This window comes from Meleagris gallopavo, chromosome 1 (genome assembly GCF_000146605.3).
Source record: "Meleagris gallopavo isolate NT-WF06-2002-E0010 breed Aviagen turkey brand Nicholas breeding stock chromosome 1, Turkey_5.1, whole genome shotgun sequence".
In the NCBI taxonomy this organism is placed as follows: domain Eukaryota; kingdom Metazoa; phylum Chordata; class Aves; order Galliformes; family Phasianidae; genus Meleagris; species Meleagris gallopavo.
In genome coordinates, this window is record NC_015011.2 from 33,273,534 (window position 1) to 33,294,872 (window position 21,339).

Below are 21,339 nucleotides of genomic sequence, written 5' to 3' on the forward strand. Positions count from 1 at the left end.
GCGGGCAGCAGCGCGGACAGCCTGGCCGAAGAGGAAGACGAGGAGGACGAGGAGGTTCCAGGCAGCGGCCGCTCCAGCCGCACCTCGTCGCTGGTCAGCGGGCTGCTCACCGAGCTCTACAGCGCCGCCGAGGTGGCCGCCCCTCCCCGCGTCCTGCGGGAGCTGCAGCAGCAGCGGCCGAGCCGCGCCGAATACCTGCGGCTGAAAGGTACGGGCCGCTCTCCCCTCCGCTCGGTGCAGCGCTCGGCACGGGGCTCGCTGCGGCCGGGCCTGAGGGACGGGGCGGGCTCACCTGCGGCAGGTGGAACGGGTGTCATCCGTTGTTGTTCTTTCCCTCCTTCCTCCGTGAAAGCTGGCCGTGTTTTCAAGCTCTCGTAATTCTCTTCAGCTTTGCGGTTTTCAGGCTTACTGTGCAGGTAAACTTGTCTCCAAGAAAAGCAAAATGAATTCAAAATAAAAACGAACCAAAACGAAGCTGTCAAAGGGCTCACAACGCCCGTGCAGCTGTGACAGTGAATGCTTCCTGAAGGATGGGACTTGCAGCCGCAAGCCAGCCTGGTGAAGAGGACCATACGAAGATCTCTTGTCTCCTGATGTCAGGGTATCCTTGTTTCTGTCAAGGACAGAAAGCAGGAGGTGAATAGACATGCCAGTTTCTCAAGCTGTGCAAACACCTTTCTGCTTCCTTGTTTAGCTTCCTAACGAGATGATGGTACTCAACCCAATGTTACAGGATATGGGCTCATGTTCTGTATGTCCCATGGTATCTGGGATTCAACAAGAAATTAGTTTGTATGGGAATGTATGTCCTGGAACTAAAACTTAGGACTTTTGCAGCAACAGTAATGAATGGTTTTTACAGGAACAGCTAACTGGGGTGAACAAGAAAGGATAAAATTTACTTCACTGCTTTTGTGATGACTGTCCATGTCAGTAGGAATACAGTTTAATTTTTTTCCCTGGTACGATGTGGCATGAAATCACCTTGCCCAATCCCAGAGATGGGAGGTACTGATTGAGCAGCAGGGACCGATCTGGATGGGCTGCCTGCAGCAGAATGCAGAGTTGTTTTTGCCAGCCTCTGCCCTTGCTGCCATACCTGTTTCTCTCCCATCCCATAATTGGTTAGCATTTCAGCCTACTTTGTCTTTTTTTTAAGCTCTGTAAAGTTTTGAGGAAGGTTTTGCTGTATGAGCCAATCACCATCCCACTAACGGTAGCTTTTCCTGAAAGCATCAACTTTTTGCTCACTGGATCAGATTACTGCACTGTGGATTTTTTGATTGATTTTCTTTCAGCTTTGAGAGGCGTGGTTGGACTGAAAGCAATAGGGTTTGAGAACAGTCTCAGGAAGAAAGCTGTCAGGACAGCAATAGCAAATTTCACCAGGCTGTTCCGTGGCAAAGAGCTGAAGAGGTCAGCACATGGTAGGCAAGACCCAGACTTTCACTGGTGGGATGCGCAGAGGAGAGAATCCCAAAACTCCCACATCTCCAAAGCTCACTGCACAAGTGTCAGCAGGAGCACTAGAAGTAAGCTGAGTCATTTTGGTGAGCTGAGAGCTCTGGTGCCACTGAAACCAGTGGAAATAGTGAAGGCTCTGACTGAAGCTACATCATTTGCCTTTTTGTGGAAATAGGTTTCCACTTAGAGCTCATCCTGGAGTTGCATCCCTAGCTTTGCAGGCAGCTTCTTGAACATTTTCCTTTGTCTATTGCCATTTACTTATTCCTTTTGCATGTTTTCCCCAGGCAGTCTTCTATATATAAAAGTACTCCCTGATTGTGCTAATCGAGATGTATTCTGCTGTCATGAAGGTTCCAATTTATCACAATATGGTCGCTAAGTTTAATACACTACACAATTAATTGAGGTACTTCAGTTTGAATGAACGTTGGAGACTTTGGCTCAGATCTTGAAAATGTTTGTAACTGGGGATCGTCCCCCTCAATAGATCTTCCAGTATATGGGAAATTTGTATTTGTAAATGCCCTGGGGGCAAGTAACTTTGCATGTCAACTACAATAGGCTTCTTAGATATGTTTTGGCCTGGATTGAGGTTGTTTTCTCTGCTTATTGGCAGATGTGGATGAATTGACAGCTATAAAACGGGAACTGAATTACAGAATTTCTGTTCAATCCGCGAAGTTACTTCATCTTCTGAAGCTGAAAGACAGGCTTGTGCATAAAGTCCAGAAGAACTGCGACATTGTCACAGCTTGTTTACAGGCAGTTTCCCAGAAACGACGTAAGTGCTGTTCTGTTTGCATGTGTATTAGTGTAAGTAGTGTATTTCATTAACATGGGCAGTATTTCAATTAAGCCCTTGCCTTTGATTTAAAATCATGAGGCCAGACTGTGCTGTTTCTTACACAACTGGCTTCCAGTGGTGTCTGTGGCACCTGGCAAAGCACAGTTTGATTTAAGCTGTCGTCTAGAACAGCTCCAATAGGCTGTTGTAGCTACAGCTTTATGTAGCTACAGATAGCAAATATAACTGTCTTCTCAGCATTTTGTTAGTAGTGCATGCAACTCCTTTCTATTTAGTTGATTCAAGATGAGGAGCATTAGTATAAACAAACTTCTTTTCCCCAGACATCTTTCTCAGCACGTGTGTGTTTGGAGGTTTCAAAAGGAACAGGTGGGAAAGGGGAGAAATGCTGTTCTTTAATTGCTTAGCCTTTTCTTCCAAAACAGTGAAACCTTTTTATGAGGCTTGCCAAAATTGTCATCTAAAGGCATGCTGAAATGCTTTTATTAGTTCTGCTAAAATGAAAAAATGTAATGTTATGTGTCAAAATAGATAGAAAATATGCCTTCAGAGTGGACATGTGAAAATAACCTGTTTCCTGTCTTATTTTTTTATTAACATGCAGCGTGACAGGTACAGAAATGTTCAGGTACAGTAAATAAAGCATGGTCACTTCACAAAAATGCCTGGTAGGAGCTTTGAGGTGCATGTAAAATATTATTAAAAGAATCTTATTGTAGTAGCATGTGCTAACGTAATTTAGTTATAGGTTGGTCTATTAATTTTTAAGCATTTATAAATGTTCCTCTGGTTGACTTAAAACATAGCATGAAAGATCTTGGCTGACATGTACTACTTCAGGTGTATTTCTTCTTCTCACCTATTATTTTTCTTCATCAACATCAGCTTGATAATTGTTTCTTCAATATTAAGCATATGCTATAGTCCACTTTTAAATAAAAATATTTTTATTTTGCATGCATTTAAGTATTTGGAGGGCTGACTGTAAATTCTGAAGGTGTGAACATCCTGATCTCATTTGTATGGTTAGAAACTTTTTGAGTCAAAGGGATGTGGGATTTCATCCTAAATATGAATGTGTTCTTACAATTTTCAGAGGCTTTTGTACTTGTGTTTTGAACATAATGCCCCTTTCCTTAATTTGCCAGCGATACTTGAGATAACAGCTGAAATGTTAAGGTAACAGTTTATTGTCTAATATCAGTCCATGGGCATGCAGATTTTTGTTAAACTTTTTGTTAACTTTCAGCTTGTGGCTCAGAAAATCCAGACTTGTGTATCCCAGGACAGCCAAAACTTAGTTATTTCTTATGTAAAGATATGATCCAAAGCCACTGGAGTTTGTTGAATGACTTGCTATGGCTACATTTGCTTTCGAATAGGTGTACAAGTTTCCAGTAGTTGTACCTTTGAATTGTTAGGTGATCAACAGCTGTCCAACTGCAGGCACAACTGGTTTTCTTCCCCCCAACCTTTTATTCTTGCCTCTGTACTATCTTCCTGCATTGTAATAGGCAGGAACCACTGTGTGGTATGTGGTGAACCAGTCTGGAGAGCTGATCCATTTGAAAGATAATTCGTTTTTTCTTTTCATAGCACTTTCCCATTTCCATTTTCTGCAGAGGGTGGCAGAAGTGAGAGCATAGATAATAGCTTAGACAAGTGTGGCAAGTGCAGTCGCTGAGTATGTAAAGTACTAAAATCTCAGCAAAACTGTTAAGCTAAGAGAGAGAAGATCTATTTTTCCCGTCAACTTTGAAAAAAACAATTAATATGATGGCACATTAAAAAAAATAAAAAATTCACCTCCCTCCCACCCCAAAATGTCATTATTTCTGCTGGCCAAAACCCTTTAAATCTTTCTCAAATAACTAAGGAGAAGTTGCTAAATATTTTTCTTTAAATAATATTTTTAGTGACCAAGAAAAAAAGAATCTTTGACCTGTGGTGTCATTAATTCTGACATTGCAATGTATGTAATAATACAGTGATGCTTCAATTGATTTATGTAGAGTTTTGTTGTTTGTTAACGCTGCTGTCACGTATATTTTTTGTCTTGACATAGTGAAATCTCTGTGTAGAGGTAGAATGTCAGTCAAATTAACCTTAGGATCACATCCAGGTGCTTAAATCAGATTCAATACAAAACTGAAGTTATATTAACACAACGTTCATTAATATTCTCTTGTATTTTTGATGAAGAGATATTTTCAAAAGAACCTTTCACTAAGAGTTTGTTTAGTGCTGTGATATCTATAATAACTTTAACTTTGTCTCACTCATATTGTCTTTAGGAAGGCCGTTAGTGTACTCTGTTGTTGTACTTAGAAACTGAGCTTGAAGATTGTTATTATTCTGCTGTTCAATATTGGCTCCAATACAGAATTCTCTAGGATGGCAGTAAATACTAGCTTTCTGTTTTTCCCTTCCCTCCGAGTGGTTTGATTTAATGCAGAGCCAGCAGGGGGAGACAGCATATTTTATTTCACAGAGAGATTGAGGTGTATCTCTTTGGTTTTTGTAGGTTGGAAGCTTTTGTATCATTTCCTTAAACGTGAATTTAAGAGTTTCACAAGCTCAAATAAATGTTCTTTATAAGGAAAGTATTAGGTTTCATATGGGAAGCAGTTGGAAAAATAGTGACAAATTATATCTTAATTAGAACTGAGGTAGTAGTTAATTCTGATGTGGCTGTGGAGGTTGAGAAGCTCCTAATATTGAGAGCGGAGTATTTTGGAGTCTATAAATTCAGAGTTTTATGTATATACTTACTAGCAATACTCTGATCTCTTTGAATGCACCTTACCTCAATAGAAAGCCTGTGCAAACTGTTGTTACCTGGCCTCAGTCATGTACCCTCTGTGTTCCCTGGGAGATGGCCAGGCTATGAACTCTTTGCTGAGAGTGTGTTATTGTCACTCTACAACGAGCTCTTCTTACAGGGAGGGTAGGAATCTCACTAAGAGGACACTGAGAAAACCTTGTCTGAGACTGTAGTAGTATGAGTTGGTTAGTTGTGAGTTGTTCTTCACTTTAGTATCTAAAATATATATTAAAGAGGAGAGTGTTCTGTATTAAAAATCAAAAATATTAGTATTGCAATTTCCATTTGCAATTAAAAGATACACTGTGTGCTTTCTGTGTTCATCTCCAACTCTTCTTTAGATTTCCTGTTGCAATTTGACTAATTTTAAATTTAACTCAGTAGCTCCGATGTTTGAAGCCAGATGGATCTCCTTTTTTATAGGAAAAACTATTTAATTGATCTATCAAAAACACATTCCTCCTTTGATACACTTAAAATAAGAGGTTTACTTCTTGTGGAGTCTCATTACATATGAATCATCCTCAAATTACTCTATCTCTACACCTCGTTGATGTTTGTGTACTTACATTACCAGTCTCAATCCTTCGTGGATGTTAATGAATTTGACACTTTAAGAAATGCTGTGGTTGCTTCTTGTTTTTCCTAATGAATTGTTTTTAATTCAATTCTACTTCATCCTTTCCCCATGGGAAGCTTTTTGGTGGGGAAAGAGAAAAGGGAAAGAAACAGAATAATGATCCTAAAGATGTGATGAATGTTTCCAGATGTTTGTTAAATTCATAGGATCAAAGAATCATAGAATTGCTCAGGTTGGAAAAGACCTTAAAGATCATCAAGTCCAACCACAACCAACCATACTACCTAACTCTAGCAACCCTCTGCTGAATCATGTCCTTGTTGCTAAGTGTAGGCTGAATTTTCTTTACAGTCAGTTTCCCTACTGGAGCATTATGTATTTGCTACAATAAATAAATTGAATATTTTTATTGATTTTTAACTGTTGTGATTGTCAACAAAGTGTTACCTGTGTGCTATACAGCAAAGACGCTCTATGCTGCTTATGACTCAAGATGTGAAAGTGGACTGAAGATTGAATAGTAAAGATCTCATAATCTGATCTATGTCATGTGCTAGTTTGTAGAAAGTGAAGTAATGGGAAAGGAAAGGAGAGAACCTGTATTTAAGGATGCTGGAGCTTGGCTTGTTGAGGTTGGTAGCTGTGAGAATCCTTAGAAGGATCTAATAGAGGTGAATATGTTTCTATGAAATTAAATGACACTTGATTATCACATTTCATTCATCTTTAGCCAGCCAAGATTTTGTCAAATCTGAGAGCAACAGAATCCAGTGCAACAGAAGCCTGGTCTGAGGAGGATTACTTGTGAATAGTGTCAATATCAATATGCACCAGGTCATGGCAAAATGTTTCTGTAAGTAGTTGTGTGTCATATTTAGTATTTGATGATGAGCAAAATGTTTCTGTAAGTTGTTATGTATCATATTTAGTATTTGATAATGAACATTGGGTTATGTATTCTCGATAACTGTTAGTGAGTCCGTGAGATAGAAGAGTGAGTGATCTCATACACAATACCAGCAGTGTGGAACACTGAACAGGATGTTCATTGTTACAAGGACAGCAATTTTGATTTTTAAATACTATTGGGAGTTTGCTATCTTAGTACTGAATGCAGCTACTTAAACTATCAACACAAAAAAAGTGCTAGCTCTGTGTTAAAGGGTGACAAATAATCAGAACCTGAATAATCCTGGGGATTTTTTAGGTAATGAATTACATGATTACTTCGTTTTGATGAGAATAGGATCTTGGAACTGGTATTTGGTGAACTGCACAGCCAGGGTGCTGAAACTGAGGGAAGCAGTGCAAGAGGAAGCAGTCTAACTGAGCTGCAAATGAATATTATGATTCTATGAATATTCTGGTTCAGTGCTGTGCTGTGCCATTGCTTATTGTGGTATGTTTCCTATTCTAAAGAACTATCAACTAAGTTCCCAGACTTACCACGTATTTGTGTTGTTGATGGGATGTGCATACATAGTACAGATCTTTTGCAGAATTGAGGTAGGCGGTGAATGTTGACATCTTTGATCATTTGGTAATCGGCTGTGTCGGTAAGCACTGTGGGGAAAGACTATCCCACTTCATTGTCTCTGGCCAGTTCTTCAGGTTAATCTGTGCTGGTGTGAGTCTGTTTGGCTAATCTGTAATAATTTGTAAAAAGCTGACTGCCATCTTTTAATGCTGATATTCTCCACTGTAAAAACAAAGCTGTAGTATGAGTTCTAGGTTGTAAGAAATCTGACTGGAATATTTGCCAGGCTTAACAAATTGTGACTGTACAGAGTTGGCATCCCTTAGAAGGCTACTTTGGGATTAATTTCAGTTTGCTGACTCCCGAGATGAAGGAAAAGTTCTTTCCTTTTCTATTGCTGAAAAGGAAAATCTTGTTGTTTTTCTCTAAAAAGTGAGAGGATGGATTTACTTTCTGACTTGATCATATCCCAACTCAAAAGTTCCTATGGTCTGTACATTTGCAGAATATCAAATTCAAAAGATGGCAAAAAATAATACTTAGTGCAGTACAGAATCTGGAATCCTCACTCTAGGCAAAATTCCACTTTTAGAATGCAGCAACGAAAAGTATCTTGTTCCAACATGAAATAAAACACCCACTCACGAAGTAAATTGCTTATGAAGCAAAATTCTGAAAGCTTACATTTTGAGCTGAAATGCTTTGTTGAGATTTTGACACTCCTTGCCTTTTCTCGTTTCATGTTATGTAATGAGCCATTTTTTAGACATTACAGCATTTAATTTCAAAAAGAGTCAAAATGAAGTTATGTTTCTAGCGTTTAGAAATATGGTGTGTTTTTTTTTCCAAATATAGTATTCTGTCATGAAGGACTTTGCTCTTCATGAGCTGTCATTTTGTGGTAGTTTTCCATTAATGTTTCCAACTAGGTTTTTACTGGAGGTTTTCCTGGGAATATACATTCAGCCATCTCTGCAGTTCACTCTGGCTGCTCAGCACTGAGGTTGCCAAGTTGGATTAGGAGCTGAACAGCTAACACTTATTCTTAAGACATATGTTTTCCTCCTGTCTCTTTGGAGAGTATACAGATCTTTAATTTTTCTGTATCTGATATTCCTCACTATACCTCTTTGCCCCTAGCTCTCAATACTGAAATGTCTTGCCTGCATTGGAAATACATCCCTGCTGACATATTATGATCATATGTTCTGTCACTGGCTAAAATCTGCACAGTTCTCAGAAAGGGCTTTTATTGTGGGCTCTTTCAGAGTTTAGCTAAGAAAACTGTCTTGACTGCTGCTTTGGCAGGATTCAGGAGGATTGCTTTTGTTATAAACCTTGGGCATCTGGTCAAGTTCTGGGCTTATATACTTTCGGGCACTTTGGATTGATGGTATATTGTACCAGACATGGTCTGGGAGTTACCAGCTCTCATGGTTTGGGAGATAACCAGCCTTCACCCGATGGAGTGCAGCGAGACCTAGTCAAACAGCCATGACATCCCCCTTCTGTATAGACTGTGGGTCCTGCAAACTTTAGAGCCATATATCTGCATGCTTTCTTCTCTCCATTTTGAATACTTGCCTTGGGAAATGACAGACTTCTGGGATGGGGGTAAAGTGATGTCAAATTGATCTGTGTGTACAGTGTCTCATAGTTGATCTCTGCTGCCATCACCCTATAATAGTCACCATCCAAGCAGTGGTTGATGCTTTCACCATCTTATCCCACTGCATTAAAATAGCTCTACAACATTTTTATGTGATGCAGAAACCTGATGGGTTGTTAACAGCTGAATGGGGCTGTAGTATATATTACCAGAATAAATACTTCATTGCCTATTATAGATATGAGTGAATTCAGTGCATCTTTCTGTAAACAATAATTTTGCTGCTGAATCTAGGCCCATTTTGCAATCAGAAGTGCAGGCTGCTCTCTATGTGAACACAGATTGCAGGATCACTGACACATTCTTGTCATACAGTGTTTCTTACAGGATATTAATATTCTTTGTCATTGTGCTAGCAGCTGTGACAGCAAAGAAAAGCTTGAGTTAGTGCTACACCTGAGAATATACTTATTTTGTATGTGCATACAGCAGAAGTTGATTGCTCCCTTTTCCGTATTCTTCTGTGTAGCTGTAGCCCTGTTCCTGTTGCAAAGCAATAGCAGACCTCCTGGGATGATTTTTGTTATGCACATAGCATTTTGAGCGCACTGAACTGTTTTTCGCAACAGCTGTGCCATGAGAAGTTGATGTATTGGATAGTACTTGTTACATAAAATGCTTGCTGGGTATTAGAAATGTGGACTAATCTGATAGATTATTGCAGCTGAATTTCTTTTTTTTGGGTTTCCTTATCAAGTAATGCTCTGGTAGTAGCTATCTATGAATTTGTCTGAACAAAGTGGTTCTCACATCAGTGACATCTTATTTCTTCAGTACAGCTATAACTTTGAGAGGTGGTATTGGATCAGCTCAAACTGAGGAGATTGTTCAGTCAGCCAAAGGAAGGCTGCTGCTGTTTGCTGACAACAAACAGTCTGAACTGCCTGTTCATCTTCTGCAGTCCCTAGTTAGCTGATTGTGACATTAGTAACAACTCTGACAGACGACCGTTGTTCTCTCTGTGTGTTGAGACGGATTCCTCATCTGCAGTGAAGTTTGATTGGCCTCACAGTTCCCTGAAGAACTGGAAAAGCAAGGTTTTTATTAAAGTCACACTAAGTATGTTGTGGTTAAATGAGCTGAGATGCTGACTTCCGCACAGGATCAGTGTGAAGCTGAGCTCATCGTGTTCCAGAGAGCCTGCCTGGGGCAGGGGAGTGCCAGGCAGGCCTGGAAGGAATGGAGCGTGTGGCCTGGCCCAGCAAAGGGCTCAGCCCACAGCTCTGTGCAACACAGGCAACAGCAGAACTAAAAGTAGGCATGAGCTTTGCTGTTTCCAGGATATCTGGGATACTAGGAATTCACAGCTTTAAAGGAGAATTTGAGAGGAAGCTGGCTGTACAAGCAGTGCTGCAAAAGGCTTTGTGAGAAGGGGTGACACATACTGAGAGCACGTGATGGAGATAGCCAGCATTCATGTTTCATACCTCCTTTAGACACTTCTGATCTGGTCACAGATCTACTCTTACACCTGCAAGTAGTGAAAACACATGATATTTATGGGAAACTTTGAGCATTCAAGATGTATGGGTTTGTTTGTATGTATGAGCTCACAGGATGGGTGGCTGTGTCAGTTACCTAACTATAATACAAATGATACAATCTTTAATCATTTGCTGAAAATACCCCGAGAGAAAAAGCTATGCAATTAGATTGTGTGCATAGTCTTTCACACTTGTCTAGTTTAGCAGTACCTACTTTTTAATTCTTCTAGGGATTATACTTTAGTACTGTTAACCTTGCTGTTCTTCATTCTTCTTTCTCCTAATGAAATGCTATTTATTTATTTATTTTGGAAATTATTGTGAATTTTCAGGAAGGTTAATGGACCTTTATTGAAAATGTTCAAAAGAGCGTATAGCGTTTAAGCAGTATAAATGAATTTTATCTCTGAGTATCACACACAAAACGTTGAGTTGAGTTAGTCTTTGAAGAAAAGATTTCCTGGATATTGTAGATCAAATGGAGGATAAGAGCTGCTTGGGATAATTAGTGCTAGGAATAGACTGAATTTTTGAAGCGTCAGACAGTCTTAGCAGCTATGTTTCTGCAGTTCTGTGAGATAAGCTTGAATTTAAAAACAAGATGGTAAAAAAATGGCCTGTGAATTTAGTCCTTTTAGATCGATACTCCTGGTTATAATTCTATGCCACTCTGGAGATTTCCTCATATTTAAAATGTTTTGCTCCTTAAAGTTAGTAATAAGCTGAATTTGACTTGCTGAGCAGTGAATGGGTGCTCTTCGCATACACTTGAAATTTGCCAGAGAAGTGAAGTCTGTTACATCTCCTTGTTACATCATCTTACTGTAACACCTTTGTAAAAGAGGAAAGAATTATTAGTATTATTTGAAACCTTTTATTATGTTCTATTAGCAATTAAATCGCTTATAAGTTTATATGCCTCTCTAAAATTATAGCAACTTGTTACCAATCAGTGTAATGCTTTCCTTGTCATCCATACAGTACATGTTGCCAAAATACAAAGCATGTACGGTTTGTTGTTCTTGGCTTGCATTAAGTGTCATTGATAGGTAGCAGTTTGAAGGATTTGTTTTCAATATGTTACTGCTATACTTGCCTCAACTAGTCATCACTGACAGCAACAGTGGGCCTTAGATCCTGAAGGAGAAATAGTTGTCCAGTGAAACTGAAGGAAGTCAGAGTGGGTGAGTAATCAGTATATATAGCTGATTTTGATTTATTTATTTATATTTTTTTAAGAGAATACTAATTGAGGAATTAGTTTTAAATATTTGTGGCAATACCTAGAGAAGCCCAGTGAAATCAGGAATTTAATGAGCTAGTCTCTGAACAAACAAATGGTGAGAGGCCCTCCTGGAAAACAAATTTATAATGAGAGTGGAACACCCAAAGGCTGTCATGTTTGGAGGAGCAAAGTGAATTGTCCCAAGATACAACAGTAGTAAATGGTCAATCAGAGCTTTGCTGTTACCAAAATACACACTTGTATAGTGTTATACATGTTGAAAATCAATTTTAGTGGTTCAGACTTCTTCTCTAAAAACAGCTTTGATTAATCATAAACATATTCAGTTCAGGAAACTCTGCCTTTGAGAGTGCATTATAAACTCGAACTTTGAGTAAGAAAGCTTTGAATAGTAACACAATTGTGACTGATAACAGTTTTCTTCTCATGTCACTCGCGAGCTTCATCAAAAGCCTATTGCTCCATCCAACTTGTTTTAATGCTTGATGCACTCTGTTTTTTCAGGAAGTGGGAGGTGGTAGTTTGAAGTTCCTTTGCTCTGTTAGTCACTTCCTTTATTGGCAGTTGCAGAAGTGCTGTGTGAAGTTATGGCTCACGTGGTAGGTGGAGAAGGGAATTATGTGGTCTGAAAGCTTGCAGTAGTTTCATTTACAAACAAGATGTAATGGCAACGTTTACATTTCTTAGAGGACTAGTGGCATCTTGCAAGCAGCAACTGATGTATATGCAATCAAAGGTCTTGAGTGCTGGTGGATGACTTCCATTCTGACTGATCGAGATTTGCGATCCTACTAAATCCATTAGCTTCTCTTGGAGTGAACACCATTTTCCTCTGCAACCCCAGAAAGGGTTTTGTTTCCATTCCTCTGTACTGAAACTCCATCCATGAAGGCCATATGCTGTGAAAGGGAGGATCCTTGCTAGAAAGTAGGGGCAGTTGGGGACAATGTGTCTTTTTTGCTAAATATATACAGAACACTTTGCACATTTTGAGCTTGGTCTTTGATGGAGGTCCTTAGCATTACTGCAAATAAGCAATAATATCTAAAAACTTTATACAAATATGGTCCTATCTCCACAGTGCTTCACAGCCCAAAGGCATTTTTTTGCTTAGTTTTTTTCTAGCTTAGGTAGTCACTTTACAGTCAAAGATCTTTGAAAGTGTTCTTTTTGTGGACAAATCTTTTCTTGGAGACATACTGGTTTTGCTCTCACTAGTTTTTTTGGAAGATTAAAATCTTGCTGTTTCTGAAATAGCAGTTGAAATCAATCGAGTTGGCAATTCACACTGTGATATTCAATTTCTATGTTAGATGCTAAGCAAATAATCAAATTCTAATAAGGCAAGAGCGCCTCTTTGAGACCTTAGAGCCTGCGATATACTGTGACCTCTGTTCTGTAAATATTTAAACATGGCTACAAATAAAAACTGTCAAAATAATAGTTTTTTGTATTCATTTTACTGTATTACATTAGTCTTTTCTGCTAATTTGGTGATTTGTTTTTTTAAATGGTCATGTGACTTTTAAGTGGATTCTGGGGGTATACTGTATGCTGTGTATACTGTCCAAGACATGCATTTGCTTTCCATCATTTGGAAAGGTAAGAGAACATTTCTTAATTCTTACGTTTATCAGCAATATTTTTAGGTAGGCCTCAGATGATTTCTCTGACAAAAAAGGCATTTCCTGTGACATTCTAGTTCAAATGTGCTCCATATATATTTTGTTGGGCACAAAGGCATTGCTGTGATTTTTATTCCACCGGCTAACGTGAGACTTTATGCTGTTTACTACTGCAGTTAAAATGCGTTGTTACTATAGCAATGCCTGCATGATATGTCTTTAACCTTGCTCATGAAATGCAAATATCTGCTTAATGTAACTGCATGTGATCTGCTTTACTGTTATAACCAGCACGTAAATGAGATGAGTGAAATAAATTGACTTTTGCTCTTTGCCTCGCAACAGATTTCTTTATGTCCTTCATCAGGACAGTAATGGTCGCTGTGTTCCTCAAATGGCACTGTTGACTTTAGAATGAATTCATGTAGTTCTTGCACCTAATTAGGAAAAAATAAACTTGGATGCTGTTGTTCACAATTCCCCCTCCCTTTTCCTTGTAATTTCACAACATGAAAAGATCCATATTGCTGACTTATCTATCACTTCTCTCTGATTAAGAGCCAGTTGGAAGCATTTGGGACACTGAACACTTCCCAAACTCTTTTTGATGGATATACTTAAGCCGTTTTAGAAGACGTGATATATACAAAGAGTTAACTGAAGACTTCAGTTTGAGATTGACACGTTTACATTTTAGTATTAGTGCATAGGTGTTTCCATGTGTGCTGTGTGCTTCCGCTTCTCTTAAAGTTTTCAAAGATACAGTTATCATCTTGCTTTCATTGCTTTAACATGCAAAGCTCTTTGCAACCTACTCTTCTGTATTGTCACTTATTTGTCGTTTCCTGTTCACTGTTCAAAGTTTTGTCACACCTTCATCCTTCATCCATCACTTAGCATTTTAAAACAAGCACCTTCTAATTTTTCCAATGTGCTGGGGTTTTCTTATAGGTGTTTATCCACGTTGAAGTTGATTAAAATGTACTCCCTTGGCCCACTTATTGACCTCATGCCACCTTGTCCTCCTTGAGGTGATTCCCTTGTTACTCATTTCTACCATGAAGCCTACAGAAACGCAATAGCATCTCTTATATTCTGACTACTGCTACTATCCATTATGCTTACCAATATAATCTTATTGTCTCTCTGTACTATGCTGCTGTGTTTTCTTTTATTTCTTTCTTTTAAAGCAGGCAGACTGTCTTTCTGTGATTGTACAGCACCTACTCTAATGCAGTGCTGCAGACCAGAATTAGAATTTGTGGGTGCTGTGGTGAGTAGAAATAGCTTTACAGAGTTACAGAGTCAGACTTACTCAGTTGTGCAAGTTTGTTGCCCTCTATTACTGGCCTAATAAGGGGAATTAACTTATTACTGTCCTCTGATCAAGCAATTGTATATTCAAAACCCTTTTTGTTTCCTACAAAGACAATTCTGAGTTAAATCTCTGCCTTGTCCTTTCAGTGCAGCTACAACACACTATGTTAAGGTAAAGGTTTTCAAATCACATCAGGTTGGTAACATTAGATTATCTTTTTTTTTTTTCCTTCTGAATATATTTGAGGTGCCCTTGGTCTGTGGCGTATGATGTTTACAAAGCATAATTTGGTTTCTGCTTTTCAGAAATTCTTTCAGGTCTCTCGTGTTAAACTCTGGGAACAGGCATTTCCCATTGGTGGGCCTGGAATGAATTTGGTCACTCTTTGTACCTAACCCACTGGCATGGGTTGCTATCATTATATGCACAGTATTGCTGTGTTATCAGCAAATGTAATTTTTCCATCCTCAAAAATGGTTTTGTCTAGAAACTGCAGATGCTGCAGAAAATGAACCTTTTTAATAATGTGATTGTGAGTGAGAGCTGGTGACGTAGTGAGAAGAGTTAATAATTTGTTATAGCATTTGAATATTAACATAATTCTTAGCTTTCAGTGTGATTGTGTTTTGGGGACAGGTTTCCTAAAGGACTCAGGAAAGTGGGGTCTTTGTGTGGGTCTGGGGAGACATAAATGTGCAGTTCTGTTGTTTGCCTTAGTGAGTCCTGGTACTGCATGGCTGCCAGGTCTTTCTGCTGCTCCATTTTTGTAGAAATAACGACGTCTTTACAAACAGGGGGATGCTATGGATGGGTTCAAGAGGGTTACAAGTGTCTCCATACTTTTGATTTAGCAGCCTGTGATACTTTTGAGGGCTTTCACATTCTCACACACATAATCCAATTGCATAAGAATTGTTTGTGCTACTTTGAGAGCAATATGGGAAGCAAGGGGCCTTCAGCCAGCCTTACCTGCACTGACTGACTGCCTATGAGTGTGGTGCCTCTCTACATAGGAAACTGGTCATCACAGCTCCATCCCATTCAGCTACAAACTGCTTTCACAACTGATTTGCAGGTGTCTTCATTAAAGACAGATGATTTTTGAGGTCTTTTCATTGATGCAAAAGTTTGGCATACCTTCCAGGCATACTTACCTGCCAAAAATTTCAAGAAACAGTGTGTGATAAATATAATTCAACTTGTGTGAATAAACTTACTGGTGTAAATGTCCCTCATTCCAAAAAGATAAATTACAACACACATTTGTGGGTAGACGATGTAGGGAGAGCTGGCTGTATTGAAGGGACCTTCTCTTTGCCTTTGCCTTTCATGCCCTAGTATACACATGCAGTGTGGAAAGCAAGAGTGAATGGTGTGGATTGGCGAAAGTGGGAGAACGACCAAGAAAAAATACCAAGTATCATAGTTAGTAATCTTGGATCTGAAGTTATTTCCTGGCCCAGTCCCAATTATACTAAGCTGAAGGATCCTATAGTGTATATACGGTCTGTGAGCTTCTTACCACAGGAGTCTTGTGGATTAATTTCCAAATGCACAGTATAGTAAATGGTGCTATCTTAATTATGTTCTCTAAATCAGTTCTCGGTAAATACAGCTAAATAACATGCAGGCAATATTCTCTTTCAGACATCTTAGCTATAAACAAAGCCCTGTTGCCAGTGAGCTCTCTACTAAGAATTCCTCTACTTTGCGTTAACTTCTCCAAGAACAAGTGGGCTGTGTTAAGGACTTCCTTCAAAATAAGGCACTGTTAAAGAATATTTACTCTTTAAGCTGTCAGTTTTTGTAGGGAAAAACAAGAAGGGTGTGTGCAGTCTAAAAGAAGAGGTAGCACTGGGCTGGAATTGAGCATGTTGGGATATGTTTCTCAGTTCTGCTGCACGCTTCCTGAGACTAATCATTTAAGTCTTGATTTTCCATTTCTGAAAATGATAGATATTATTTCCTGTCCGTTGAGTAGTTTCTATTTGCACTGAATACCTTTGTAGCAAGAATTGGCTCTCACTCTTTCTTTTTTTTTCCTTTTTTTTTCCTATGATATCTAATATAGGACAAAACAAGGTCCTGGACTCTTTTGTCACATTTACCTTCCAAGTACTAATGAATGGAAAACCTTAAAATATTAATGCTGTGTTGACAATGGTGTGTCAACACACTGAACAATTTTCCTGAGCTCAATCTAGGGAAAGTACACAAGGTGAACTTCTCTAGGCACAAACACAATAGCAAAACTTCTATTTTTGTTCAGACTCTGGCACTATCCCTTGTCCAGAGAAGATAACCCTGGTTGACTTCTATGAGAACAGAGATCAGATTAGTAACAGAACTGACTGTTAGTCCAAAATTCTTTTTTTTTTTTTCTTCTGTGTTTACAACATGTTTCCTGTGATTGTAACATGAATCTGTCCTCCTTTACCCATAGACTCCTTTTTCCCATGCTTGTGCAACTATAGCCATGCAAAGCAGTCCTGCAGATTCTGTTGTGCTTGGTTGTCCACACAGCAGTTGCAGCCAGCTGGTACATCAAAGCATCTGCTCACCTGTGCTGTCTGAGGTAGGAAATCCCAGAAAGAGCCTGCAAAGCAGTACTGCCAGTGCAAGAGGCGATGCTGTACATGCAGGCTGGGGTGGGAGATGTGCTAGGCCACCTGGCAGGAGCTCGTGTTCAAGGACACAGCACTGCTGTAGCACCCATGCCCCTTTAGTGCCAGAGATTCAGCTAGCCAAAAGCCTCTTCTCAAGTTGTCAGATGAGTTATGCTTGTTTTACATCATAATGTGAAGCTGTCATGGCGTTTTTTAAATATTAACTTCAGCTTGGTTCAAGAGCCTATATTAGATGAGAGTGGCTTTTAGGATAAAGCAAAAATATACTGTTTTGGGCAGGATGGCTGTTTAATAATAGAACTCCTGCAGCGGAGAAGACGGTTTAATGGAATAAGTGTATTTAAAATAGTTTTGCTTCCTGGGAGAACTCAAACTGTCTTATTCTGTCATCCTTCAAAAGTAGGCGCATTTCATTCCATATGTTTTCTCCTAGACACTACAATTTGAAAGTGTTTTTTTTCTCTCTTGAAGTTCATGATGAGTTAGACTGCACATCATAATATGTGTCAGTATGGATTCCAAATTTCTTGATTTACTATTTGAGCTATTTGAAGCCAAATGGTAATGGGATTACAGTTTACGGTTACATTTTGTGGACTGTTACAGAATTCTGTGTAATAATAATACCTTGGCAGGCAATTGGCCTATGATGAGGTTAATAAAATAGCTTTTACCTGTGATTGTAATACATATTTTTCCATTATATTATTGATATGTTCATGGCATCTGATAATCGTTGTACCTGCAGCTACTGCAGTGATGCTGCCTAAGCATAGTTTCTAAAATGTTTTGAGATGAAGTATAGTATAAAAATTTTGAACTGCTTTTTTAACTGTGATAACTGAATAATGCATAAAATTGTTGAGAGAATAAGTCTTAGCATAAGTCACATTTGGGGCTTAATATTTAACTTAGTGGGAAATGTAGTTCCATGTAGAGGCTAGGAAGGTATTCTAGTACCTTCTGTTTGACATTGTATACAAGGCAGGGCATTCCTAAACCTTCCTGCCTCTTGTTTTGATGGCTTAAACTGGAACTTTCCTAGAACTCACCTTTTCTCTCGTGTTTATATGCAGTACAGTTCTACCAGCTCCTGCTTTTAAACACATCTGTGTAAACGCTTGTGTAGGTACTAAAAGGATTTTCATCACATTTTAAAAAGCTTGACATTTTATACAATTTTCCTATAAAATAAAAGTTGCTGGTTAAATATTTTGCTAACACAGGTATCCCAAAGCAGAGCAAACAAGCTTTCTCCCCAGACTTCAACTGTTTAACCTTTTACAAAGATGTGGTGCACATGAGAATTATGGAAGGTCTGTATGCTTTCATATGGAATAAAGGGAGGGATATGAAATGCATGAAATACAATGACCCAGCTGAAAATGGCTTATGACTTTTAGTCTTCTTTGTGCATGTTGTACAAGAACCAGTGAAGTGTGCCTGAGTTCTGGATTTGAGTAGCTAAAGCTTCGTGCAAAAGGATATATCCTTCTCTTTAATTGCAAGGTTGCTCTGCAGCCCCATTCTGTCACTGCTCTATCTGCTGATGTTTATTCTTCCTTTCTAGCTGCATGTCTTGAACTCATTATCCCAGTGCAGATAGAAGGGAAGTGGGATGGCGAATGGTGAGGAGTAAGGTAAATAGAGCAGAGTTGGTTCTTCAGCATCAAAACCTTGTGGTGGTCATGGGACAATTCACCAGAAGGCACACTGTGGGAACTGAGCAAGTTATACTTGTCATGGAGGATTTCTTATGAGATATTGTCAGGGTTTATAAAGGCATGGTTAGCAGGTGGTGGTGAGACTACAAAGACATACAAAATGAAGAGGAAAGGTTTTTCAGAAAGTGACTGTGTTGTGTGGGAGGGAATAAATGAACTACGAATAAAAAAGAAGTAGTAAGGGGGAAAAGTAAAGGCTCAGATCGATAATCATGAAATATGAAGAGGTGAAGTAACTGGACCAGCCAAGGCTCTTCCATTTATTTATTTATTAATCATTTCTGAACGCCATCTGGCTTGCTGGTAATTGTAGCTAAGAACTTTAATGTGACCAGCCTTTTATGACTTTGTGTAGCAAAGTAGATTAATGGTGACTGGTGACATTTTTGGTTTTAAATTGTTCTTATACCCCAGCTTGAAGCTGGTGATTTGTCTGTGAGCTTTATTGTCTCTGCTTTGAAATTTCCATGTTGTTGAAGACTATTTACAACTTAATGGTGAGTGTGGCAAACTTATACAAACTGCACATGCAGTGTCATGATTAGTTGTCTGCAATTCCAGGGAGTGGGACAGAGAATGCTTACCACTGGCAAATCAGAGGTTTTGCTTGATCAGTTAAAAAAGATGCCATTTATTTTTCTAGAAGCTCTGCTCCTGTCCTTAAAATATGTATGTATATACATAATAGGAGGCTTAGCCCTATCTCTGAAATCCATTTGAGCTGATGATCCAGTGAATCATCAAACCCATTAGTATGTCTTGGCTTTTTCATTTTGTCTCTTAAAGTTCATTTTCACATTTTTCATAAGAGTAATGTTGCATTAATTGGCTGGCATGTGGGCAAGTGCCCTTAGTGGTGCGCTGGTCCTTGAAAGTGGCCATTCTGACTGACAGAATGATTGTCCTGTTTGTTTCTGGGTTTTCACGCAGCAACAAAATGATAAGTAGGAGAAACAACAGTAACAAGGACTCCGTACTCTTCCTTCGGTTGTACCAAAGCAGCTGGTTATCTTCATCATTTAAGCATTGATGTCTTTCTTAGAGCTGACTTGCAGTTGTTTAACAATTGGAGGTAAGATATTGTTTTCATCAATTTGGTGAGATGACTAAGTATGAATACCCTTAATCATGTCCTGAAACTTTAATTTTGGCCATTGGTTGGTAGCACTGAGCTAGCCAGTCTTGGAGTGATCAAAGAAGGATGTGGTGCTACTTGCATATGGTGCCAAAGGAAGAAGAGAAAAATACCAGATGATGTGGTTATTTCTGTAGTTAAGTACTTCTGCTACAGTCCCACTGGTACAATCTGTACACCTAGCGAGATTAATTCGTTTCAAATTTTATGCTTTAACCACTAAATCATCTCCAGCTGGCACTGAAATAAAGTGATTTGCATCATCTACATCAGCAGGGAAGTGTCACCTTTGTTAAAAAAAGAACCACCGACACATAGACTTAATTATCTATTCAGAGTGCGAGCTGGCAGCTCGATTATAGTGACTTCTCTGCAGAACCAAACCTGATATTTAAAGAGCCATGAACAAATTCACACCTCTCTGCAAAAATAACAGCAGCTTCTAGATATAGCTCTAACTTCTAGATTAGCTATAACTGATTTTTTAAAACAGCTTTTTTTGTTTTGTTTCATTGGGGTATCCTTTATGCAGTTGCTTATCTGTTGCCAGTTTCCATATTGCAGCTGGCAAACAAGTTTAATAAAAGAAGCAAGTGGCTGTTCCAGAGCTACAGTGGTGGACAGGTGGGTTCAGACTTTGGGCAGCTCAGTCTTTGAGCCTGACTCATCTGACATAGTCATAGTCGTAGAATAACCTCAGCTGGAAGGGACCCACAAGGAACATGAAGTCCAACTCCATGATACTTCTCTCCTTCGGCAGGAGCACCAACTGCCTTAGGTAATAAAAGCTGTCAGCATTTTGAATGCTTCCCCTTGCTTGTCAATCAAACCAAGAGCTTGAAATTTAGTATCAAAACATTTTAAGATGCTTTTGAATCAAATGAAAGCTCTTAGAAATGCACCTATTCACACTGTTGAATAGTTTCCTTTTTGAAGTGTTTCTGGTAGGACGTCAGGCTGTAATTTGGGGTCATACAAACGGCTGTTTTTACTTGGGGATGCTGAAGGCGTGCGTGCTGGACAGCGCAGCGTGGGACTCGGGAGCGCCCCGCCATTCCTGCCCGGCCCCGCTCCGCCTGTCCGCTCGATGTCAGTCAGTGTCTCCGCACTGCTCCCCTTGGCAGAGCCGGAGCGCTCCGTGCCGGAACGAGGCCGCCCTTTATGTCTGTGAGGAGCTGCTGCATCCAGGTGGTGCCGGAGGAGGTTTTCAGGCTCTGATGCTAGGATTGTGGGCGGGAGCAACTCTCTTTTTTTCCCCACCTTCTTTTTTTCCCTCTCCTCTCCTCGTCCTCCGTCTTTCTCCCTGCACCTCCGTTCCTCTGCCCGCACTGCAGACCCCCGCTAGCTCGCAGAGCCGC

At 39.4% G+C, this 21,339-nt stretch overlaps 2 protein-coding genes across 2 annotated transcripts in view; one reads left to right on the forward strand and one right to left on the reverse strand.

Moving 5' to 3' along the window:
* The window catches only part of GNS (glucosamine (N-acetyl)-6-sulfatase), a 21,825-nt gene extending 21,177 nt beyond the window's left edge, over positions 1–648 (reverse strand). The window contains exon 1 of the mRNA XM_003202057.3: positions 466–648. Within this exon, the coding sequence (XP_003202105.3) occupies positions 466–648 (183 nt within the window). The remainder of the gene's footprint in view (positions 1–465) is intronic.
* Positions 7–21,339, forward strand: part of TBC1D30 (TBC1 domain family member 30) — a 50,717-nt gene continuing 29,384 nt past the window's right edge. Inside the window, exons 1-2 of the mRNA XM_019613054.2 lie at positions 7–208; positions 2,084–2,248. The gene's annotated coding sequence lies outside the window, so the exon portion shown is untranslated. The remainder of the gene's footprint in view (positions 209–2,083; positions 2,249–21,339) is intronic.